The following is a 25,331-nucleotide window of genomic DNA, read 5'->3' on the forward strand; positions in this document are numbered from 1 at the left end:
TCCAAAGTGTTTCTGTGCCTGAACAAGATCGCTAGAGCCTAATTTTTCGGGGGTGACGAATATCCATGGTTCATCTGGGAGGCCGTGGAGATGCTGAAGAGCAGCGGAACGCTCTTTCTTTCGGTTTCCATATAATCTGGGCTTTATTTTAGCAAAAGGTTCAGTGGCTTCAGCTGTTTGCCCCTGCATCCACATGCCAGAGCATTCGCGGCAGTGGGAACTGGGGGGTTTCGGAGGACATTCCTCCTGGGACAGAAATGGAGGTGATGGGTTTCTGCCCCGTTTTGTTACCCGAGACTTTCTGGTACGCTGAGTTATTGGGAAGGCTGGGGGGCCTGGACTCCAGGGGCTCTTCTTACTTGGGTGTTGGGGTTATTTTTGGTGGGAACTCTTAAAAAAAAAAAACAAAACACGTTCTTTGCAGCTGGCCTGGGATTCAGCGAGGAGAAAGCTGTCAAGCTGAGAAATGCCTTTTCTCCCCGTGAAATTCCATTTGGCTTGAGATGGTTTATAATGTGTTTTGGTTTTTTTTTTTTAAAAAAAAAAAAAAAAAAAAGGAAAATAGAAAACCAACCCACAACATTTCCCCTTGTGCTGCTGGAGTGCCTGGAGGAGGGGGGAATACCCCCACCAACTATGTGCCAAAGCCCTCAATAGCAAGAGGAGCCCTCCCTGGAGCTGGGCTACGCTGCCTGAGTCTGGGTTTAGCACGGTCTGACCAAGGAAGAGGGTTTGGGTTTTTTCTTTCCCCCAGCTCCAGAGCAAAGAGCTCTTGGCCCAAGTGTTAATACCATAATGGTTTTTGAATGATTTGCCCAGCCATAGCAGCCCAAACTTCCAGAAGGAAAAGCTCAGTAGGCAACTCCTTGGATTAAGAGGGGCTCGTTCGTCAATCCCCATCACCGTCAAACCGCGGAGGATGCTGTATGTGCCGCACCACCTTCAGCTGCCCAAGGTCAGGAGGAGAACCCGGGCTTTTCCCCAGCCGTGCAAGGGGGGAAGGTGTTCATCACCCTCCTGTGCTGCTTCTCTTGGCCCCTGAGAAAGGCAGACTAGATAATCTGAATTTCCTGCCAGACCAGCTACCTCTCCTCTCAATTTTGGGGCCTTTCTCGTGGGCTAGTGGGGAAAAAAAAAAACCAAAACTGTTGCAAAAGCTGCTTTCCTTGCACTGAAGAGTTCTGGGGTGTGAGGTTGTTTTTAAGTCCGTTCCCGGTGCTGGGGCTGGTGGAGGTATTCACGGGAAGGCTCCCCGGCGGCGGAGGAGAGGTGTGCTGGTGTCGCTGTGTTAAATAGCTGTTGTTTCAGGATCTGATTGAATTAGGACTCGGGCGAACTCTATCAGTCTTGCCGCGCAGATAAAGGCTTGTTTATTTTTCATTGGCCCTTTGTTGAAATAAAACGGTTTCTGATAATGCCCAAGTAATTCTTTTTATCGACATCCAGGAGGCTGATACGGAAATAAAAACCAGGGAGCTCTTTCAGTGGAGATTAAGATCTCTCGGAAACGCGGCAGGCTCCTGACATGAAGTATTGTCATCGCTCCTGCCGCGGTGATGAGCAGGTCTTTCGGTGCCGCTGCTCCCTTCGATAGCAGCCGCTCGCCCTGGGAGACGAGCGTACGAAACAGGCAAGTTCTCCTGAAATTAGAGGGAGGCACGGAGCATATTTTAGCAGACGACAGCGGAGATGCGCATTGCAAATTAGTACAGACAGGAAGTAAAAGTCATAGGGACAACCTCCATGGAACATTTAAAAAAAAAAAAAAAATTAAAAAAATAGGAGGTAGGCTTGTTCCTGTGTTGGATAAAGTGTTGCTTTCTGGGGGTGCCGTGGACCTTCGGGGAGGATTGTGCCCATCTCTAACCCGAGACAAGGGGGTCTTGGCTGGGGGAGCCTGTGGTGCAAGGGGGCAAAGAGAGGGTGGGCTGCAGAGACTGGGGAAATGAGCCAGGGGATGGTGAGGACCCAATTTACCGCTTCTTTACTGAGTTCAACTCATTAAATTCCCCTTGCATATCTCAGATTTAAGGTATAGGTTACCAGGATGTACGTCACTTGGGGCCGGGGGGCTTGTTTGGAGACCTTTCAGGGGTTTTTTTTGGTGGTGGAAGACGGGGCATTCTTTAGTGATGTGTGACCTCGATGGGGAAGGTGACCCCATCCCAAAGCACCCCCTCCCCAGCACATCACGGCCCCCCGACGGCCGCTGGAAGCCGCAGGGTCTCTGCTTCGTTTCCATACGTTAACACACCGGATCGGATACATCCATGGGACAATAGGGATGACAATAGGGATGCCACCGCGCTGCACGTTTGTCACCTGCCCTTGCCATCCACCGGCGCCCTGAAGCCATGAATGGGCGGTGGGTGGAGTGGGGGGGTGTTGCAGAGCAGGGGGGCTGAGCGGGAGCCCACCCAGGGCAGAGCCCACCCAGGGCAGAGCCTGCCCACCCGACGTGGTCCCCGGGGGCCAGCGGCGCTGGTTGCCGATGGATGGCTGCCATGGCAACCCTGCCTGCGCCCGGAGCTGCATCCCTCCTGAAAGGGAAGAGGGGGGGGGGAAATTGCTAACTGGGCAGGTTGCCAAATACCTGCTCATGGCGAGGAGGGGGCACAGGCGGTGGGGCGGCCACCGGTGCGTCCTCTGCAGCGGGTCATCTGGGGCGGTTTCGGCGGAAGAGGGAATGAGGGTGCTTTAGGGCTGGAGGCTAAGTCAGGGTGGCATCGCTGGAGCTGCGCGATGCTCAGGGCTGTCACAGCGTAGTTGCAATGCGCTTTTTCACCTTGTCGAGCCGTAGGGGCCCATTGGGTCGCTGCGGGGTGGTACGAACGGAATCACTCCGGGGATCTGGAGAGCAAAAACAGGGGCAGCAAAGCCCCATTGAAAATGGAGCAGAAGCCACGGAAGCACTGGGTGGCACTGGTGCAGCTGGGTGCAGGATTGATCTTCATCGGCTTATAGGCGCCGAGGAATATTTTTGGGCAGTTGCTGATACCTCGCGTCGCAGGAATTAAATCATTAAACGTCTGAGAGGGGATGGGTTTCGGTTGAGCTGTATTGTTCTCTCTAGTCCCTCCAAGCCCTGGAGTGCGGGGGGTGCGGGGCTGCTCCTCCGGCCCCCACCGGGCACCCCGGGGCCAGCAGAGGTGCTCTGCTGCTCTCCGGCCAAGTTAAACCAACGCTGTTTCCTTCTCGCTTCTCTTCAGAGCGATGTCAGTGCTGGAAATGCCGCAAGGCTGCGAACCCAGCTCCTTTCGCTGCCATCCCCAAAGCTTTCACCCAGCTCAGGACCCGGGGTGGCGGCTGCCCTCTGGCTCCCTAAGGGGCAGGAATTGCTTGTCTGGCCTGGAAGCGCAGGGAAATGCGGGCAGGGCACTGCTGGGCACGTCATTTATTTATGAACATGGGCGAGAGCGGTTTGCTGCTGCCGTTGGGGATGGGAGAGCGGAGCAGCGCTGGCCCTGCTGCTGCAGCATCACCAACACCAGCAATTCGAACCTGTGCTTATCTTCCTACGGAATATTTAGATGCTGCTTAATACCAATTCGATGTCTGTTTCTGGAATGGGCATCAGCTTTTCTGCTCATCCAGCAAGCGAAGGTCTCCGTATTTTATTTTTTTATTTTTAATGCGCCGTGGCTGGCTCCAGGTGCCACGATGTGTGTGAGGAGGGACCCTTCTGCAAGGGAGCCAGGCTGTGGGGTGGGAATGGGCGCAGGGGCGGCATTGCACCCGCGTTCTGTTCGCACACACAGCCAGGAGGAAGGATTTCCAGCAGCATTTAGCCTGGGGCTGTTGCGTGCTTATTTCCTGTAACTTGAAAAAGGAAAGTCAAACTATTCCTGGGATGAGGAATAGGAATGCGGAAGGATTTGTCTTGCAGAATAAAGGATTTGAATTATTTTGGGGTGTTTCCTGTGGATAAGCTGGAGCGGTTCACCATCAGCTGGATTGGGATTTCTGTGCTGGGGATGAGTTCTGGGCTCCCCGGTTCCAGAGGGACAGGGAGCTGCTGGAGAGGGTGCAGCAAAGGGCTGCCAAGATGATGAGGGGACGGGAACACCTCTCTTATGAAGAAAGGCTGAGGGATTTGGGTCTCTTCAGTCTGGAAAAAAGACGGGTGAGGGGGGATCTTATCAATGCTTATAAATACTGAAAGGGGGGGTGTCAGGAGGATGGGGCCAGGCTCTTTTCAGTGGTGCCCGGGGACAGGACAAGAGGTAACGGGCACAAACTTGAGCATCAGAAGTTCTGCCTAAACATGAGGAGGAACTTCTTTGCTGTGAGGGTGGCAGAGCCCTGGCACAGGCTGCCCAGAGAGGTGGTGGAGTCTCCAACTCTGGAGACATTCCAAACCCGCCTGGACACGTTCCCGTGCCACCTGCTCTGGGTGACCCTGCTCTGGCAGGGGGTTGGATGAGATGGTCTCCAGAGGGCCCTTCCCACCCCACCATTCTGTGATGTTCGGGTTTGAGCCCTTCCAGGTAAGGTACATCAGCAATGGGAGCAGAGGTCTTACTGGCCTTTTCCAGGCTGGGGAAAGTGGTGGGTTGATTTGAAAGCTGCGAAGGCTCTTTAAACAAAAAATTCATGAGACAGCAGGACACAGAGATTTACAGCTGCTGCTCCTCAATTTGCCTTGCTTATGAAGTTTGCTGTCACTCTGATATGAAGAGCTAAGTAAATGCTAAATGAACTGTATTTAAAAATACTTCCTCAATAAATGGCCTTGCAAATTAAATTTCAGAAGATGATCTTACCTTTAGCCCATCTTGATGATAATTTTAATTATGGTTAATAAAAATTCAATCTGCATTTCAAGTTTATTGTCTTACCCCATCATGACTTCATCCTTTAACAACATTGGTAACGATGCAAGTTGTGTGCAGGGCAGAGCGCTCACCGGTAAAAAAAATATCTAGTGCCATTTGAAGGCTTTCCTGAGTATACTAAGCTCTGTCTTAAAATCAGCTGGAATTTTTGTTCCCTTTTCTTTTCTCCTGGAAGGCTGTTTGTTGGTTTCCAACCTAAATATACCCATAGGGTGTTGATATATTGATATTATGCCAGTATCCACCTTGTTCTTATCCCTCTCTGGTGCTTACCTGTCCATACTGTTGACAGTATACACTCGTATCCCGTGGCCGTCCATCCCCTGGCTGGCTGAACAAGCCCTCAGGTCCTCTGAGAAGACCCGTTCATCGCCCCGTACCTGCTCCAGTGTGCATTGATCGTTCTTGGACTCCATCGCCCAGCAGGAGACGCAGTGCTGTGGGTGAGATCTCACCTGGCCTGTTGGTGTGAGTCCTTAGCCATCGTCTGTTTACCCTCTCTTTGGAGGGAGCTGTAGTTGGGTCTTCTGTAGCATCCTTCCATCTGAGGGAAACCATAAAGGCTAAAGTAGATCACTGTGGTTTTCCCCCTGTTCCATCCATACCTTCTGGAAACGGTGTTTTTTCACATCGGGCATCCATCGGCTCTCCATCGCGGACAGAGATACTCGGGCAGCATCTTTCTGGTGCCTGTTTTCTTGGAGAACCCATGGCAGAGCTTTCGGGAAGTACCTTACTGTTATCAGCAATTTGCTGAGCCCCCTCAGCCCCTGCCCAGCTGGACCCAGATCCTGCTGGTACTGCCAGAGATCTGCGGGTGCTGGGTATTTTCCTATGGATGTTATGGGACTGCAGTCGAGTTAGAAATATTCCTCTTAGGATTGTCTTTCTCTTTCCGTCTGTTGTTTTTTTTTTTTTTTTTTTTTTTCTTTAATCTCCAGGACATTTTGCAATTACAGATTTGGGATACATCAGCAGGTGGCCGTTATTATTCACCGCCTGGTGCGAAGTTAATCTTTGCTCTGTGGAAATCAAGGACAGGGTAGAGGACCGAGTGAACTGCCAGCTCCATAAAGATAATCTGGCAAATTAATGGGTGCACTGTGTACTTTTAATGGGATTTCTTCCATCTTCTTTTAATCACTGTGATTGCCGTCCATAGCATAGCATGCCCTTCCTCTTCCTCCTGCTCGGAACCCTGGTGGGAACCTGTGGATGAATTTCCATGGAAGGGGGCTGGAGAGGGCAGCCGTTTTGGTTGGAAAGCGTTTGTGGCTGGCTCGGCTATCCAGGATTTTCCTTCCCATGCTTGCTGCCGTGGTGTCCCAAGCGTTCATTTAATCAGAAACACATGCAGACTCCCCACGTGTCAATCGGCCAAAGGGAAGAAAGAGAGGAAAAGCGACCTTGAAACCAGTTGTTCTGTTATTCCCCAGTTGGTGAGCAATGAGCAACCGGTGACTTAGGCTGTGTCCCAGCGACCCAGCTGGATCGCTGGTCTCCTGCTGGGGTGGAAGAGCCGCGAGCGCTGGGGCAGCACTCCTTGCCTTTGCACAGGGCAGACTTCGTCCCGTCACGCATCCCTCTCTTGAAGCCAGTTTCCTGATGCAGCAGGGTTATACGAAGAATTTTTCAGCTGTCAGGTTAGGAAGAGAAGAGAAACGTAATACCAAAACTAAAGATAACGGAGCGTGGTCAAAGCCAGCTAAGGTATAGTCTGCTCAAGTATCTTACTTAACCTGAAGGTTTATAGCAGTACTCTGAATTTTATGATCATTTATTTATGACAGTCTTTAAAATCTCTGGGTTTGAACAATTTGGTTAGAAGTAACCCTGCTGCTGTTTCTCTTCTCCTCTTGGCCCGTGCTTTTTAATAAAGTGATGTCACTTGCTCGGAGAACATTAAATGCCATGCAACCTTCATGTGATAAGAAACTTTAAACATGCACATTGAAGAATCTGGCAAGGCACGACTTGCAAGGGAATATCTTTTAGTAGCAAGCTAATCTAATTGGAAAACGTGGTTTCATATCTGAGAGAAACAGTTCTACACGTCTTGGAGGAGGTTTGGTGCGTACGCGGGCTGTGCTCGCATTCTGGACCACGCTGGTGGCTCCTGCGCGCACTGAGGATCCGTGATGTCCCTGGGAGGCAGATGCGCATCCCGTGCTGTTTTTATAGGGTTTATTTCACAATTGCTCAATGATAAGATTAAGTTCAGGTCTGGGTTAGATCCTTGTACTTTTATATTTGATATTGTGAAACTTCGGAAGTGGTACAAGCAATGGTTCCCAGTCTCATTTGAACCAACCTGAGGAGTAGGACACCAGCTCTCTCCTGGAGGGCCTGCAGCTGCCTGGCGAGCGTGTCCTTGAGAAAGGTTTCCTGCTCAAAAAGGTGGTCAAAAAAAAAAACAAAACAGACTTCCTGGTAAAAAAAGAAATAAAATTGAAAACTATACCTGGTTTTTAAGGTTGTAGGAAGCTTTCAGACATCTGTCTTGTTGCCTTCGCTTTTTCAGAGTTGAAGAACTTACATGCAAGAGGTAGAGTTGTGCTTGTATTGTTGTTGACGCTGAAGATTGATCATAAGTATAAAGTAGGGTATGTAGCGGTGTGGTCTGCGATTTCAAGGTTTCCAATCTCCTCTGCTGATTTTCGAGCACTGCACTGATTCCTGTTCCCTGTTCCCAACCTTCTGGAGAGCAACGAGCCTTTCAAACCTTCCGGCCTTTTATTGTTTCATTTCTATAACAAAACCCACATGCATTACAAGCTGATAGGTTCAAGATTATGTCCTGGTGGCTCTGCGTAGCACTGCGGTGGCCCCACAGCGGCGTTAGCAGTGTCAGGGTCCTGCCCTGGGATTGGGCAGCCTGGAGGATGCTGTCGGTGTCATTGCAGTAATGGCATTTTTGTTCCATTTGGCAGTTGGTGATGGAGTTCTGCGGCGCGGGCTCCGTCACCGACCTCATCAAGAACACGAAGGGGAACACCTTGAAGGAGGAGTGGATCGCCTACATCTGCAGAGAGATTTTACGGGTACGTGTCCAGAGGGACCTAAATGTCGTGGTTGTTGGAGTATTGCGCTCGGGGGACATGGAAAGCCTTTGGCTCCGCAGGCTTCGTGGCTGCTGTGCTGCCGTGGGCTGGAGCCTCTTCGGTGCCGGTAGGCATGAATGATTCATGTGCTTGTATGATGCATAATAAATAAGCCCTATTTAATGCCCTTTTGCTCTGCTAGTTCCCAGACTTTTAACTCTCTTTTTCCTTCAACAAAAATATAATTTCCTTTAGTATTAATAGGGCAAAGGTTTATTTACGTTAGAACTACATTTTCAATTAACAGAAAGTGAGGACTAATAAAGTCGGCGGAAAGAATCTTCATGATTAAAAAGCACACTATGTTTTATTAAATCCACATGTCTCTGGCTTTAATGAGGATGCTGCAGCTTTTATACCCCCAAGATAAATGTTTGGCTGGAATGTCTTAAAATGGGCCATGCCGGAGTTTCATGTACTGGGAGATGGCAGCTTCATTTTGGACAACTGAGGTCAGATGATGTGATCGTAATGGTTGCTCTGACATTAAAACCTATTGCTCCGACATTAAAACCTATTGCTCCATGAACAGAGGTTTTGTTCAGGAGAAGACAGAAATATCGGGCATGGAAAGGAAACCTGTAGAAGAACCATTCAAGTGATAGGACAAGAAGAAATGGCCTCAAGTTGCACCAGGGAAGGTTTAGATTGGATATTAGGAAAAATTTCTTCACCAAAAGGGTTATCAAGCATTGGAACCACAGGGAAGTAGTTGAGTCATCATCCCTGGAGGTATTTATAAGATGTGTAGATGGGGCACTTAGGGACATGGTTTAGTGGTGGACATGGCAGTGTTAGGTTAATGGTTGGACTCGATGATCGTAAAGGTCTTTTGCGGCCTAAATGATTCTGTGAAAGAAAACAAGGCAATATGACTGCCCCAAAAGGAGGTGTCTGACGCTGCTGCTGGCTCTGGTGTCCAGGGGTGACACAGCACTTCTCTGTTGACCCTGAATGCCACCATCCGCACCAACATGATGTGCAGAAGATGCCGGCGCTGTAGCTGATCAGTTGTTGTAGGGGCACTGCTTTCAGTGCCAGGAAAGCACAGTTACATGGGCTTATTTTAAATGTATGAGCTCTGTGAGCCTACTTCTTAAAATAGACCCTTGGCAGTGAGTCAGAACCCAGCCACTGACTCATGTCCCAGGGCCACCATCCAGTGTCATCGCTCACATTTTGGCTGCGCGTTGGAGCAGTTGGTTGGCGACTTCCGTAGGGGTTCAGGTGATGAAAGGCTCCCACCTTCGTGCCGCAGAAGGTGACTCGGTCTTGGTTCAGATGTTGATGGCCAGTTGTAATTCTAGCACGAGGCTCAGTCCCATGTTGTTGAAGGATTTATTGAAATTCCGTGAAATTTTTGCTTTGGCTCCAGTGCACAGAGGTGCCTCTTAACTGGGTATAACATGGCTAAAAAAGGGCTTCTGTACAGATACAATCTATTCCATGGTGTGTCCCAAGGTAACAAGCGTAAAATGACTAATAACTACCAGTAGTGATAGCAGAAATTATTTTCTTCCTCAAATGTAAATGTAATGCAAAAATGTGAAATGTAAACCTAATGCAAAATTAGTTTTTGAAGTAATCCGTATTTTTACTAAGCTGGCAATAGGTGGATGTTACTTTGAAACTGAAATAATAAGTGAAATAAAAATGTAGGTTGCAAAGAGAAATTAATGAGCTAATAAAAAAGCACAACAGAAAAGATAGTTTACCTTTAGCCTTTGAGACAGGTTTTTAATTTGAGCTGTATCTCCATTAGGGATTTGTGCAAGTTATAATATTTGTATTTGCATGGTAGCTTTTTTTTAATATAAGCTTTTCAGCATATTGAAGTCCCGTTTATTGGACTGATATAATAAGAGGATTGGGGTTTTTTCGGTTTCTGGGTGATGGGAATACAGAAAGGAGACAAACCCGTTCTATTATTTCTGCCAGAGAAACGGCTCCCGAAGGCAAGGGAGCACATGGGGGAAAATATGTCTGGAGCTACGGAGGAATTTGGGTTAATGTGGGTTCCTGCAGAAACTAAAGGGTTGGTTTGAATCCCGGTAGGATTGAGGGTTCCCATTTCCTGCTTTGGAGAGCACCCACTGCGGCACGTATAGTCCGTCGGTGGGCGTCTCACTTGCCGGGTATGTCCTCCCAGTGTGTGACATAGGACAGTATTTTGAACACATGATAAACAAAAGCGTTCTCAAGTGCTTAACTCCAACTGTGAATCTTTCATTTCTGGAGCGTAATTGGTTGAGGAGGAATGTCAGAAAATAACATGCTTTGAACTTGGATTCCTCTAACCTTTCTCTGAATTCTCTAGGGCTTGAGTCATCTACACCAGCACAAAGTAATTCATCGAGACATCAAGGGACAGAATGTATTGCTGACGGAAAATGCAGAAGTTAAACTAGGTAAGAGTGGGTTAGAGCTCTTGGAAACTGCAAGAGGGCTGGCTGGAGAGAAGCACCAAAACTGACTTGTACGGGATTTGGAGAAAGGGGATGGACACTAAGAGCTACTGGGTGTTTTTTCATCTGCCAGCCTCCATAACATGACCTTGGATGTTGACCAAGTGCTGTGCAATAAACTGCTGGTGGTTGATGGCCAAGTTCTGTGTGCAAAGGTGTACTTGGAGTTATGTTCAGATACATAACTGCCATCAGATACAGATTAAGCAATCAAGACAATTTTTTCATGCCCTGGGTTGAAAACTGGCCTCTGTGCATCGCCAGCCATTATCAAAGACTGTTCCTTTACATCTTCATAGTGGTGTCCTATAGGATCATAGTCCAGCCAATTTAGTGTCACATAATCCAGATTTTTTTTTGCCAAGCCAGCCTGTTGGAGAGAGCTTAATTTGCAAGAACTACTCTGAATTTCATAAGCGATATTAGTCACCCTGGAGAAGACCAGGCATTCACATGAAGATCATTTGGAAGACACCAGATCAGCAGAGATAATGTGCTGATACCCTCAGTTGTCCAACACCAATGTTATTAAGGCTGTCTTTGCGTGTTTTAATTTGTGCTAGTGATGAAAGATCCCTTACACTGGTAAAGTGAGGTGCAAACCTTGTTTTCCCATGTCTCTCCTGTCTCTTTACAGCAGAATAAAACCCCATCTTAACAGATGGCATCACCGGCTCATTGGGCTTTATGCTGGTGAAGATTCCCCTCCAAGGGCAAATTCTCCAGGGCAAATCTCCAACCGTTGTGTTGCGCAAAGTGAACTTAGTGGACCATAGAGTATTCTCTCATTGGTTTGATTTCATCAGTTTTTGCTTCATTTTGCAGCTCTGCTTGACGTTTCCCTATGGGCCTTTGCCCTTGACCCTTAGTTCCTTAAGTCTTTTGCATTTATGCCATTTCCAGCAAGAATTTAGGGAGAAAAATGGGGCTTCTATCAATGTTTGGCAGGCTTTAATTCAGTTGAGAGAGCATAGAACAAAGGCTGCTGCTTATTCATGTTGCTAACCCTGTTTCTCGTTAGTGTGAGGAGCTGTGATTTCTTTTCATTGCCTCCTGGCAAGGAGGAAAAGGCACAGGGTTTTGTACAGAACCTGGACATCAGATGATCAGGTTCGTCCTTGGTTGACCTCTGTTGATCCTGGCAGAGATCAAACAGGAGCGTCTCTGGCCTTGTCCTTCTCTCCTGACCACACAGAGGAGTTGTCCCGAATGAACTTAAATGTCGTGCAGTCAACAAAAGAGCGTCGCTCAGGTTTGTCCGCAACCTTACGATGATGCCCTGTTCTCTCTCTGATCCACAGTGGATTTTGGTGTCAGCGCTCAGCTGGACAGAACGGTGGGCAGGAGAAACACCTTCATTGGAACGCCTTACTGGATGGCCCCCGAGGTCATTGCCTGCGATGAAAATCCCGATGCCACTTACGACTTCAAGGTACCTAAACGAGCATCTTCCTGCTCTTTTACACCTCATTACAGATGCAGTCTTTGCAAAGCCTTGCACTCTCATGAATAAGGCAGGCGAGGAATTAAAGCAGCACTTAGTGGTGCTTGCAATGGGAGTTGTGATCATAAACATCTGAAGAAGGTGCTTGGTGTGGTCTCGGATTTTAATGCCCCACTACCATGGACCTGAGCACTCGGGAATTTAGTATATCCTTGCAGCTTTGCAAAATAATGCTGACAGGAGGCGTAGTCTTCTCCTGCTTTCTAACTCTTAGATTTTGGCCAGTTCAGGTCCAATGCGAATGTTTGTTGTGCTGTTCACGTACCCAAATTTACTGGGAAGAAGTCTTTCCCCGTGCTGCCAGAGGTGTCAGGCTGAGGCTGCTTACCTGCTAGCCTGCTTTTGAGTGCCACGTGTTTAAACGCTACAGTCAAACACGCCGTATTTGCTCTATTTACTCTGGAGAGAAGTCAGGTCACGTTTAGAAAGGGCAAAATCACATCTTCTGGCCTGCAGGCTGGTGTTCGTTCGCGGGGAGATCTGAAGGCTGCCACGCAGTCAGACGTCTGGGGGGCTGACCTACTTTTCCCATGTCTCTGTTGCCTCTTTGAAGTTTATTTTCGGATTGGTGGCAGCACAACATCGCTGCCGAGTTCGAACGTGGCACAAGAGCTCCCGTGCCACGCAACAGGTCCGCGGGAGGGTTGTGAGTCCCACCTGCCCGTTCAAACTACAGCAAGGTCTGATGTTTAAAGCAAGGAGAGCTTAATTATTTTTTTTTTTTATCCTGTTTCTGCCTTGCTGCAAGTTTCTGGACAGGCGTGTGTAGAAACATCCCTTGGTTTTTGTCCCTTGGTGTTTTGAAGCATCCAGAACTTGAATTTTTAGCTCCAAACCCACTGAGCGTGTCCAAAGAGGAGAGAAAGACCCTAACGCACGAGCTAAGACACACAAAAAGCTCGCTGTACCTGTGCTCGTGTGCGTGCTGAGAGGTCACCTCGCAAGGTCATGCTTAAAAAGGACTTTGATACCCTTTGGTTTGGAGCCAGGTAGCTGCTTTGTAACAGTTAGGACACTGCAATATACTACTGCAGCAGCCCGCCGTCGTGGTACGGCTTGGGGTGCGATTACCAATCACTCGGAGAAATTTTTAAGAGACAAAGGATTTTAAAGTAAGCAAGCGATGCTTTGGCATCGCAGCTACTTAAGCGCATTAGTCAACTTTTGAACTGATGCTTTTCCAGAGAGCGGCTCTCCAGTCAGGGTTCAGACTCCGGGTTACATAAATCGTTAATGATAAGGACATGTAGAAATAGTTTAATCTGCGATTGCTTAATTCCCTTTGATTAACCAATTCCAACAGGCGTTTCCTCGGCTCTGCTGATGGCAACGCGGCGTAGCAGGGCTGCTGCTCTCGCCGCTTCTCCGATGGCAGCCGCCTGGCTCTGGCGGCTCTTTATTATTATTATTAATGGTTATTTTTTTAAAAAGGACCCATATCTTCATAGGCTGCTTTCTACCCTCAGAAAGCCCTGAGGTTTTTCCTCTTTCCAGAATAACTAGGGCACTTAATATGCCGTTGACGGATGCACAAGCACCGGGGACCAGAATCCCTCTATTGTCCCCAAGGATCAAACGCTCGTAGCGAGCCGGGCGCCTGCGTCTCTGAAGTTGGCATTGACCGTTTTCCCTTGGCTGGGGGTATGAAACAGAAGGCTGGCTGCTGCCAACACGCTCCCTGCAGGGTGTTTTCGGAGCTCGCGGTGATGTGGGAGCCGCTGGACGTTGGTCCGTACCCCGGATCGCGACCCTGCACCTGATGCTCTGGCTTTGAAGTGGTGGCGGGGAAAATGTAAATGGCAATTATTTCTTTTTAAAAGGGATGCAAATCAGATGCTCGCTCAGGTTGAGCCGACTGGCTTAAAACAGGGAATACAAAAGATGAGATTTATAGGGTGAAAAAATGAACCCTCGCAAGCTTAATCTGTTGGACAAAAAGCCTCTGATCTCACTGTTTTCTAAGCCAGAAAGAGATGCCTGTGTAATCTATGGAAGGAGGCAGTAAATGCCTCCTCAGAAAAATAAACCACTTTAAAAAAGAACAAATAGAAACCCCACATTGTTGAGGTTATTTATTGGTTTTTCCCCCAGCCGGTCTTCCTTTTTTCTTTAGAGATATCTGGTCAATAAGCTTAAAATCAAAAAGGGGGGGAAGGAAAGGAAGCTTGCTTCCCTTCCCAAGTCAAGACAACAAGACAATGCAAATATGTTAGCGTGGCGTCTCTCTGCTGCGTGGACTGAAAAGCTTTTCAGGCTCAAAAATAAAAACGCCACACCAAAAACAAAAAAAAAAAAAAACAACGCCAAACCCTGAATTCCAGATCATTATAGAATGCGTGCTTCCCACTGAGTTTTCTGCTCTCTCTGGGAGACTTAGAGAGGTGATAATCCCTTTCTGTATTGCTCCAGCTTTAAGATCACTTGGCATCTTGTGTATAATACCGGGCACCTCAATATGGAAAGACACACTAGGAATTTGGACGGAGTTCAGCGGCAGCCCAAAGGGAAGGGGTCATGCGTGCTGAATCATGTGGAAAGACTGCGATAATGAAGTATGCGGCAGAAATCCCAGCTGACCAGAAACAAAGAACGGATGAGACTGTCCTGCGAAAGGGCTGGAAATAAGATTTGAGAGAGAATTCTTTAAGCAGGTACAAAGATGTGTAGCAAGGACGGTGTTTGTTAAGGGAGATCTTGAGTTAAAAAAAGAGGAAAAGTGCCTTGAAATTGAAAATCCAAGTTGCCTTTCCCGGGTGGTGTAGGTGAGAAGGTGCTTGTGGTCCCTAGAGGCTGTCTCTAGCTCTGACCGAGCTTTTGGGGCTCTTTGCTGGGAATAACAACCTTTCTGGGATTTACTCACTAAATTGCAGGTTTAGAGGCTTGAGGCGGTTTGGAAAGGGCAGCTCTTGAAACCGAGAGGAGAAACGAAGAGGGACTGCAGGGACATGGCAAGACGTGCAGGAGGAAGGGTGGAAGGCAGAGTCCGTCCCTTCCGCCCTGAGATGTACCTATTTACAATGTTTACTGGTTTTGATCTGCTAACTGGGGGTCAGCTGGTCTCCAGCAAGCATCAGCTGCAGCTCCGTAGCATCAGGCTTGTTCTGGTCCCCTGCGCACCTGCACCTTCTGCCCTTGCCCTCCCGTCCCAGGCAGGTCTCTCCACGCTCCCAGAGATGGGTCAGAGGCCGCGCTTGAGATGAAGGCACACAAATTAGCGCGGGTCTGGTTCCCGATGCATCGGGTGCTTGTGAATCATTAGCAGCCAGAATGATGATTTAGCCGCTTTCTGCCCAAAAAACCAAGTTGTGGCAGTGCCGTTAAGGAAGGTGCTCGTTTTGTCTCGCCAGGCACGTACTGTCTGTGCTTTCCCTGCTGTCGGGGCTCGCCGAGCCGTCCTTTGGGGCTCGTTACCAGATCTGGAGGTGCCGCAGCTCGTCAGCGATGGTGGGGTGGGGAGCGGGCACTGGAGGGGAGCTCACCGCTGCTCTCTGCCAGGGAGCTGGGGATACAAATATCCCTGTTTGCAAGGGAGAAAACTGGAAGGAAAGTGATAGAAGTGTGAAACCAAAGGAGTTTCCCAAATACGTACGTGCTCTGTGCTCTGATCGTTCAGGAGGCTCAACCAACCATGTGGGCTGAGGAGGGCTTGGGAACAGGGTAAAGAAAAGTGCCCGTTTCTCTTTCCACTGGCGAAACACCGCTTTTCAGGCTTCCCTTTAATGAGGAGTCCACGATACAAGAACCTCCGGTGGTATCTCAGGATACTTCATGTTTTTAATCTGTTCCAGGCAGCCTGTTTCCTGTGGAGCTGTATCACATCCATGGATGTATCTCCGAGCTTTAAGCAGGGAGCCAGCAGCCGGGTTTGCTGCTTACCCCAGCCGTGAAGCCGGGGATTAGTTTGTCACCAGCTCATCTGGGAGCTGGGGGTTTGTTCGTTAGCGCGCAGGGCTCATTAAGATGCCCCCACCAGGGGACCTTCAGGTCATCAGCATCTCCCCAGGCAGCGTCCTCACCACGGCTACTGAGAGCCGTGTCCCACACCGAAAATGCCTTGAAGGTTTTGAAATAAAATCTTGGGATAAATAACAGGGTTGGGAGCCTCCTCTAAAGCCCCAGCCCACGGCGGGAGGATGAGACAAGCTCCTCAGGTGTGGGTCCGGGGGCTTGCAGAGGACGTGGAGACTGGGTGATGCTTCCCCGCCTCGCCCGGTGCCTGCTGCTGTGACGATGCTCCCCTGCCTCACGTATGTCCCTCTGCTTTCTTCTACAGAGCGACTTGTGGTCTTTGGGGATAACAGCCATCGAGATGGCGGAAGGCGCTCCCCGTAAGTAGATGCATCGCTCTGCATTAATTAACCCTGGGTCGTAAGGTGGTGGGGTTTGCCCAGCACCAGCCGGCGCTCGGTTCTGTGCGAGAAACACCGTGCAAAGGTTTTCCCAAGCAACCTGGGCTCGCTGAGATGGAGCTAGCAGGGTCCATGGGGACAAAGCTGCCAGGGCAGCATGGCCCAGGGGACAGGATGGGCAGTGAGCAAAGGCACACGACCGCCAAAGTGGTGGAATTGTCAGACCTGGGGGTATTTAAAAGATGGGTAGACGTAGTGCTCAGCAATATGGTTTAGTGATGGTTTTTGTCAGTGTTAAGTTGATGGTTGGACTCAATGATCTGAAAGGTCCCTTCCAACCCAGGCGATTCTGTGATTCTGTGACCCTGCGTGACTCCTGATATGTCACTTGATACGGGACTCAGTTTCCTCAAATAGAATACAGATGAAGGGGGGGGGGGCGAGGACGGGAAGCTGGTAAAACGCTGCTCCTCAGCGCCGGTTAGTATTTACTGACGGATTTACAAACATGAGTAAACAAAGCAGAGCATGGTGGCACGTGGTGCAGCTGCACCGTTGCTGTCAGCACCTGGCAGGGTGCTGGGGACGCGCACGCCACTCGGCTGGGGACGTCACCTCTCATCCCAGCTCCGGGCCGCCACCGGGACAGGGTCCGCAGGGGGATGTCACTGCAAATCCTCCCGCCGCGCGGGTCTTGTGGCTTCAGAGGAAACCTGGCTCTCCCCGTTTGTGCGTGGAGCCCGTCTCCAGGAAACCCGGGGTGTGTCTGTGAGATGCCGTGCTGTGTTTAATGCCTCCTCTTGCACATTGCAGCTCTCTGTGACATGCATCCCATGAGAGCCCTCTTCCTCATCCCCCGCAACCCGGCCCCGAGGTTGAAATCGAAGAAGTGGTGAGTCTCTTCCTCAATCTCCACTGGCTGTAAAAAACGTCTCTGGAGCAACTTGTTTCTGCAGCCCGGGCGCCCTGGGGAATAAATGTTTATATTTATATGGCTTTGAGGGACAGTGATGGTCTCTACGCCCTGGTGAGTGCAGGTTTGGGTCTTGATCTCCTACGGAGAGTTGATTTGGTCTGAAGGAGCCGTGCGCCGTGGGACGGAGAGTTTCCCAGGCAGGCAGAGAGGGGAATGCTCTCTGATCCTGCCATTTCACGGCGCACGGTCGGCTTTTCCAAGGCGGTTCGTGCAGTCTGAAGCCAGATGACACTTTGCTTGGCTCCCGTTTCTTTCCAGTCAGGTTCCGTTTTCAAGTGGAAACATGTATCCAGGCCAAAAAAAAGGATAGTTTATCTTGAAGGCCTTGGAATGCGGAGATTTGTACTTAGTTTGGGCTTTATTTTAAAATTTCACAGGAAAAAATACATCACTGTTTTGAAAAAAAAGCGGGGCATGCCAATAAAAACCCGTAGGAAAAATATTCCTGAAGCCCAGCAGATGTTGTTTTGTTACTGTATGTTCTGTACCGATGGAGCTAGAATCCTTAAAAACACTCATCTTTGGTTTGTGCTGTCTGCCTGCTCCAGGTTCAGCAGTGGTTTGGTCAGGAAAGATCTACCAGATGTTAGAGAGACACCACTGCCCCTTGGTCCTAGATAGGCTGAGCTCATGGAGGGAAGGTTTGCCTTATTCCTTGAAATTGTGCTTATTATCCTTTCGAAGATGAAAAAGAAAAAAAGAAAAGAAAAAGAAAAAGAAGAGTAATTGCTAGGTATTGAAAACACTTTGTGCCAAAGCAGCAGGTATTTTCTTGCTGGGAGGGAAGACGCATGGTGTTGGGTTTTAGGGTCAGGCCCCTAAAAACTCACCCAGGCTTTGGCAGGAGGCATCTTAATTTTGTCAGTCCGATCATCAGCTGCTCCGGTACCAAACCAGGAGGAGAGGGACCTTTCCTGGCTGGCTCTTCAGAAGGCGTCAAAGATGCTCACTCTCCTCGCGCAGCCTTTTGAGGATACCATTAGTCAGCTGTGAGAATAGTTTATATGCTTTTTTTTCTACCAGGTCACCAGTCTCCTACTTCGTTATGCTCTCACAGCACAAAATGGATTGTAAGCCTTCAGAGTTTCTTTCATACGAAAGTTTTTCAGCAAAGGTTTCCTCGGCCTCCAGGCGGGAGGGGGCTGAGGAAGGCAGGTTTTGAGCAGAACATTTCCCCATCTCCTTAAGGTAAAAACGGAGCTGGGGTGGAAGTTGGATTTTCTTCCCTGCTCTGAGATACCGGGATGTGCTTTGTGCAAGTCAGGGTGTTACTTGGCACCACCTTCCCTTTGCATCGCCGGTTGGCCGTCTCGGGTTTGTACATCTCGTGGTGGTGTCTGCCCAGGGTCGGCTGGTCTGTCCAGGGCTGCTCTCTGCCCCCACCAGGGATGGGATCCCAGGTTCCTTGAGAAGAGGGATTGCTTTAGAAATCATAGTTTAATGAAACTCCAGCTTTGAACCTCTCCAGGGGAGCGTGGTGCTCACCTGGCCTCTGCTGCCCCTCCACGAGCAAGCAGGGATCCCTGGTCTCCGGCAGAGCCGGGACACGCGTACCCCAGGCAGCTCAAACCTATATCCATCTTCCAAGCTTTCATTGCAATGAGAAACTCCAGAAGACAAGAAGAAGCTACAAGCCAGTATGACTCACTTATTCCTTAAGAACCATTTTTTTCAGTATTTTCAGTGGGACACGGGGAAAACTTGCTGTCCTCGGCTCATTTCTCAGCTGGAGGTTTTGGACCTGGCCGGAATGGGTCCTGGAGCTCTGCAAGCCCAACCCAAGAAGACTGGAGAAGTTTGACCAGGCTTTCACAGCGGCTGTCTGGCAGCCAGTGGTTTTCGCAAGCACAGGTCACAAGAGAAAAAGAAAAAGAAGAAAGGTCCAACGTGAACCTTGAGTTCATCCCTGCTTCTGCGTGCAGCAACCCGTGAAAGCACACCAAGTGGGCAGACCATCTTTATCTTTGCATGAAAGAAACAGCAAAGTGACTCCAGCACCTCTGAGGGAAAGTCAGGGAAATCTGAAAGGGAAAGCAGGCACGGGAGCTGCCCCGGATTGCAAAATCCCAGAGAGGAAAACACTTCTGTTTCCTACTAAATCCTTGAGCTCTCTTTTAAAATAATGCTGCGTTCCTATGAAATTAAAGAGTCTTCGGTATCATTTTATTTCTCGACTAAAACCAGCCAGCAGCAAAGCTTTGTTTTCTTCTTCCTGCCTTTTGCAGGTAAAATGAACTTGAACTTTAGCGACGTCGTTCCCATAACCATTCCCTAGCCCTGCCTTATAAGAGATGACAAAACCTCTTTGTTAGCGAGGAGATATTTGCACTGCGATGCCACTTTTCACCCAAGCAGCTGCAAAGACTTTGCAGACATTTCTTTAAGCTTTGCGAACCCCAGGGGCGGGAGGAGCAGCGTGGTTGCCGAAGATGGGCTGACCTGCGCCTGGGGAAGAGGATGGCATGTGTGATGGTGTCCTCCTGGATCAGAGCCAGGGAGAAAGCCCTTGTCTTCTGCTCCAGCCCTGGTGCGGGCTGAACTGTGCCACTGGACGCTGGAGAGGAAAATTTCAGGAAAACCTGAAATTCAGCGGCATGAGCTGGTCCCTGACCATAGCTGCTCAGCCGGCTCAAGGATGCAAAGGTGCCTTAGGGCATCGCAGGACACTGGGACCCTCATCCCCAAGAGATGGGCAAACCCATTGCTTACTGGAGGACAACTTCTTAGCTACTTCACCTCAACCATGTTTATAGGTGCCCTGGACCATGCATCCAGGACTGGAGCCTCTCCAGCTTCACACCGACGGGCAGAATCGTATTTTAGAAGCAGATGGTTTTGGCACATCACGTGGATTGTCCCTTCTGGAATGCACCAAGGCACGGGGTTTCTTGAGGCAAGGTGGGGAAGGAAGATTTGTGTGTTAATAAAGCTGAAGGGAGGATTTAATTGGATCCAGTAGCCTATTTTATTTTTGCATCTCAATTTGTGTGGATTAGCACTTAAAAGATAAATCACTTTTAGTCTGACAGCTTAAAAGTAAAATCCGTGAAAGCTTATTGTTTTACTCCTAATGCAATTCTGTAGTATCTGTTGGCTTGTGACGTTAATTTACACTCATTTTCCTATTTGCTAAAGCAACATAGAGTATAGTGGCCTGTCAGCATCTTTCTGTCTTGTAAATCCCTGTTCTCTTGGGTTTATAATGTGGTGAAGTTAGTTCCCGGAAAACTTTTGATACGCAACGCTTGAGACTAAGAGAAATTTGTTTATTAAAGATTTGGCTGAAATTGTTTTAGCTGAGATTGAATTTAACTGTCACATGAATCCACTTGGAAGGCTGCATCTGAGCAAAAACTGTGTAGCGGCCAAACGTTCTCAAATACCCACAGGTTTCTCGCTTTCTAATAAAAGAATCAATACAGTTACATGTTTTTCCAATACCTTCCTTTTGTGTCATGGGGCAGGTCTAAAAAGTTTCAGTCCTTCATTGAGAGCTGCCTAGTGAAGAACCACAGCCAGAGACCAACCACGGAGCAGCTGATGAAGCACCCCTTCATCCGAGACCAGCCCAACGAAAGGCAGGTCCGCATCCAGCTCAAGGACCACATCGACAGGACTAAAAAGAAGCGAGGCGAGAAAGGTAAGTGGAGAAGCGGCGCTCTGGGCAACCCTTGACCTCTGCCAAGTGTGGAGATCCCTGGGGTAGACCAAGGCGCATCCGTGTGGCCAAAACGTACAGGTAGAAGAAGGAAGGCAAAGAGGACTGGGTTGCTCATGGTCTCAGTCCCAGTTTCCCTTATTCACATGGCTAAGTTTGTTCGCGAACTGGTTGAGTTAAGTAAGTGTGGTGCTTCTGTGTGACCGTGCGTCTTATGGTTTTGAGGTCAGATTATTTTCTTTGACTTGATTCCTCTCCATCATTGAAATGAAAATAAATATCCATAACAAAACAATGGGTGTTCATACAAAGCCTACAGGTGATTGTCATTAGAGCTAAGCAATATTTTTTAATCTTTTTTTTTTTTCCTGATATAAAAATGGTGTCTTTTTTTGTCCAGGTGGCAATTTCCACATGGAACATTTAAGCTTCTATTCGTTAAAATGCGTGTATAAAATTTACGTCTGCATATATACGTGCTGGCGTGTGGGAGGGAGAAGCTGCTAAGCTGAATTTTTCCCAGCTCGCGCATTTCATGCCAAGTCTGTTGATCTACGTGACGTCCATGCTGCACCAGCGATGAGCAGAGTTGTGCAAACGAACATCTAGATAAGACCCTTGCCCCAAAGCAATTCCGTTGACTAGGAATAACCTATTAAACGGAATGTTTTCAGTGAACTCTCCAGGCCCTATCAAAGTCCTCTGAAGGGAAGATCAGATAGCCGAAGAAACTTGTTAAAGTATTCAGCGGCTTGTGAACTGAATTTTAATTTGAAAGCTCATTTGTAGAATCCGGCAAATTGATATGTCGCTATTTCTCTTCTTATTGGTAGCAGTATTAATTTTTCATGTGTACCTTCCAGCCCCTTGTAATAGCTTTCACTACAATCAAAACAATAAAATGGGATCCCAGCGAAGTATTAAATGTGTTTAGTCTGGCAAATGAAGGTTGGACCCTAGAGATGGAGAGTAATTGGATAAATGCAAGCCTTTCTTTTACTATCCTTCCCTTCATCCGATAAAGATGATATCCCAATAGAAATCGCAGTACGTAGCACAACATTGCAGTTGGGCTTTTATGTAGATGTCTTCTTTGCCTGGAAATTCATGGATTTGCATAGGAAAAGCATATGTTTAGGGAGAGAGGAGTTGGTGCCTTCAGAGCCGTAGTTAAATCCCATCTTCCGGTGCCGGTGGCTTCAATAGTGGTGCACCTCCCTTTGAAGAGCCCTCCTGAAGAAGGGGGTTGCTCGCTGTCGTATGGTGATAAATTCGTATTTTGTGGACCCTCCCCATCTTTACATCAAGAGTCTTTGGTTGTTGGGGCCATTGCCCGCTGTGCTGGTCCTGCCTGCGACGCTCCGGCCAGGATGCAGCCCTCTTCCCAGCCAGCACCCAGGGAGACCGCCCATGCTTCCCTGGCCTCCCAGCCCCCCATAAAAACAGAAAATGCGGAGAAATAGTGCTGCTTGTTCTTTGTCACGCGAGAAAAAGAGAATTGTCTGTTCTGCCTTCAGAGCTCTGGGGTTTTCAACCACTGGAAAAACAAACGAGTCCAGCAAAGGGCACTGACGAGCAATTCTGTTCCTAGATGAGACGGAGTACGAGTACAGTGGAAGTGAGGAGGAGGAGGAGGAAAATGACTCTGGAGAGCCCAGGTGAGAATCAGCATTTCATATCTGCCCTTATGTCTCTCTAACTCTGCGAAATCAGCTTGGATTACAGGCCCATGTGAACTAGAAATGGAAAAAAGACAGTTTGAGCAGTGAGTGCTGTTCTCTGGCAGAACAGAGGATATTCCCTCTGTTGGACGGTACGTGCGTATAAACTGATGCTAGAGATCACCTTAGCCAAAAGCTGGGGAAGGCGACCCAGGTACTCTGTCGCCTGTGGGATCTGCAGCACGGTGCGGTGCTGTCACGGGAACGTGGGTACTTAGATGTGGAAAAAATGTGAAGTGAAATTAAAGAAGACTCTTTAAAATGTGGTTCCTTACATCCAAGTATAACTCCCTATTTCCGTGTAACTTTTCGCCGTGAAACCTCCACGGTGCTGCTGCAAGCACGGTAGGGCTGGAACTTTCTTTCTTTGGTGACATTTTTCAGAGCCGTTGTAATTAGTATTAGGCTATTCCATTATTTCACTGAGATAATGTAGTATTTTAATAGCTGGCAGTGATTCATGCTAAGTGTGCTTTGTGAACAGCTAAATATAGTGTGTGCCACTGCAGCACAAGAGGCTTTGGTTAGAAACTTAATGTAAAGGCAGCCTTTGGCAAATAAATTCCTGGTGAGCCATGCCCTGATGCTTGTGGTCCCTCCATCCGCTGCTGCCCAAGCTCTGGCAGGTGATGGGATGCTGTCGGGATGAGCCACGTTGGGAAACCACACAGAACTTCCCCTGGCAAGAGGTTTAAGGCTGAGGGAGGGGATGTTCTCAGATGCTTCTCTCCTCTGCAGCTCCATCCTAAACCTGCCCGGGGAGTCGACGCTGAGACGGGATTTCTTGCGGCTGCAGCTGGCGAACAAGGAGCGGTCGGAGGCGTTGCGCCGGCAGCAGCTGGAGCAGCAGCAGCGGGAGAACGAGGAGCACAAGCGGCAGTTGCTGGCCGAGCGGCAGAAGCGGATCGAGGAGCAGAAGGAGCAGAGGCGAAGGCTGGAGGAGGTAACTGGCCAGAGCCGAGCAACGGGCTGGCAAAGGCTGGTTTGGGCTGGAACAGCGGGATTTCTGGTAGCAGGTCCCAAGTGACGGTTCTCAGCCTAGTTTAAGAAGAGCACGTCCTAATCCCTCTAGTGGGTGACTCCAAATATTTTGTTCTGCTGGACAAACCCCCGGCTCGTGCTTTTTGCATACCGGCCCCCAGCCACTCTCCTCACCATAGGAAGTGTTGCCAGCTCTTGTGAAGGTAACAGAGCTGCTTTGCTATAAATAAACCCTTCAAATACCAAACTTAAAAGGATCCCTGGAACTGCTGAGCAGAGGTAGCCCATTATTGGGGTGACAGCCGCATTCAGGCGAGGTGGGCGAAACTCTTACTGGCCCAGGCATCCGTCAGGTTCATTATCGTTATTTGCTGCTGTGGACTGTTACAGCTGAGAAGAAGCTGAATAGCTCTGTTTGCCCTTTCCCCAGATCCATGTGCCACTTGTGTCCCCTTTAATCCCCAATTTCAACCTTAGTCCTTCCCATCCCTGCCAATTACAATGTCTCTGGCAGGGGAGGGGCAGATGCCTGCCTGACTTGTGCAATGATCCCTATATGCCCCGAAGCATAAGATTTCATTACCCTTGTCTTAACATACCAGCTACAAATGCGATCGGTCATAAAATTATCCACCCCATTTAAAATCCAGCTGCAGGATCTGACCGCGTGACTTTGGGTGTCCGTGAGATGCGCAGCCTGGTTGCGTTCTCTGTACGAAGCGCTCGCTTTTGGCTTAGCTCTCAGTTCCTGGGTTGCAGAAATCCACCAAAGAATAAGAAGGGGTTTCTCCGTTTTGGGGGGAGTTTTGATGTGGTTTTGCACAGAGAAACCCATTGCCTCGCACTGAACTCATCCCAAGTGTCTCGTTGAAAGGTTCATACGTTAAGGGTAATTAAATTAGCTTTCCAAAGAGGACACTGATATGTCTGAAAAAAGGACTTGCAGTAACTGGGCTATTAGAGCAGCCACCCCCTTAATTTGCACGAGCCAGAGCGTCTCTTAGATATAACCTGCCTCTCGGTGTGCTGGGTAATGCCCCCAGGCCAGGGGCGCAGAGGGGAAGGAATTTGAGGCAGCTGATGGTGATGCTGATGGTGATGGTATGGGCCCCTCTTCGAGGTGGTCCTCTGAGCCCCTCCGGGGCAAAACCCGACACAGGCGACTCCCAAGCAGAGCGTTTTTTTCAGTCTGGTAAATATGTAGGTCTGCGGCGCTGTCGGAGCACAGAGCATCGCGCGGTCAATATGTGGTAGGTCAGGCTCTGCTCGCCCCCTGCACCCCTCACAAAGCCGGCGAGACGCTTTGAGAGAGGAGGGGGCTTGCACGTAGACGCACCCCGCAATCCCCTGCCCCAGCAGATCCGAGGACCGTGGTGAGGAAGCCTGGCTCTGCCGTTGTCCCAGCCCGCTTGCTGCAAGCGGTACAGGAGCAGAACAACGGCAGAATGAAAGCAGACACCAGATTAGCTGCAATCCTGTAATGAATACAATGCTTGCTGCGGTATTAATATGTTGTCTTCACACAGAAGAAAATTGTTCTCTCTCTTTGCTGCTTCCCAGGCAGGTTTTGAATGGAGGACTAATCCCCTTGCTAAGCTGGCGAGCTCTGCCCTGAGCTACGGAGGCTCTGCCTTGCAGGGCCCGGCTGTGCACAGCCCCCCCCGGGCTCTGCCGGTCTCCCCGTCCTTTCCCCCATGTCATTAAAAGCTAATGCCACCATAGCCGGGATTTAAAATCAATG

At 49.1% G+C, this 25,331-nt stretch overlaps 1 protein-coding gene across 7 annotated transcripts in view; it reads left to right on the forward strand.

The window, feature by feature from the left end:
- TNIK (TRAF2 and NCK interacting kinase) overlaps positions 1 to 25,331 on the forward strand; it is a 171,627-nt gene that overhangs the window by 97,082 nt on the left and 49,214 nt on the right. For all 7 annotated transcript variants that reach the window (XM_054205379.1, XM_054205384.1, XM_054205380.1 and 4 more), the window contains 8 exons: positions 7,766 to 7,876; positions 10,254 to 10,344; positions 11,703 to 11,833; positions 16,179 to 16,233; positions 17,068 to 17,146; positions 20,695 to 20,870; positions 22,480 to 22,546; positions 23,348 to 23,552. In XM_054205379.1, coding sequence (XP_054061354.1) covers positions 7,766 to 7,876; positions 10,254 to 10,344; positions 11,703 to 11,833; positions 16,179 to 16,233; positions 17,068 to 17,146; positions 20,695 to 20,870; positions 22,480 to 22,546; positions 23,348 to 23,552 — 915 coding nt within the window. The remainder of the gene's footprint in view (positions 1 to 7,765; positions 7,877 to 10,253; positions 10,345 to 11,702; positions 11,834 to 16,178; positions 16,234 to 17,067; positions 17,147 to 20,694; positions 20,871 to 22,479; positions 22,547 to 23,347; positions 23,553 to 25,331) is intronic.

The sequence above is a fragment of the Rissa tridactyla genome, chromosome 6, assembly GCF_028500815.1.
Source record: "Rissa tridactyla isolate bRisTri1 chromosome 6, bRisTri1.patW.cur.20221130, whole genome shotgun sequence".
Taxonomy (NCBI): Eukaryota; Metazoa; Chordata; class Aves; order Charadriiformes; family Laridae; genus Rissa; species Rissa tridactyla.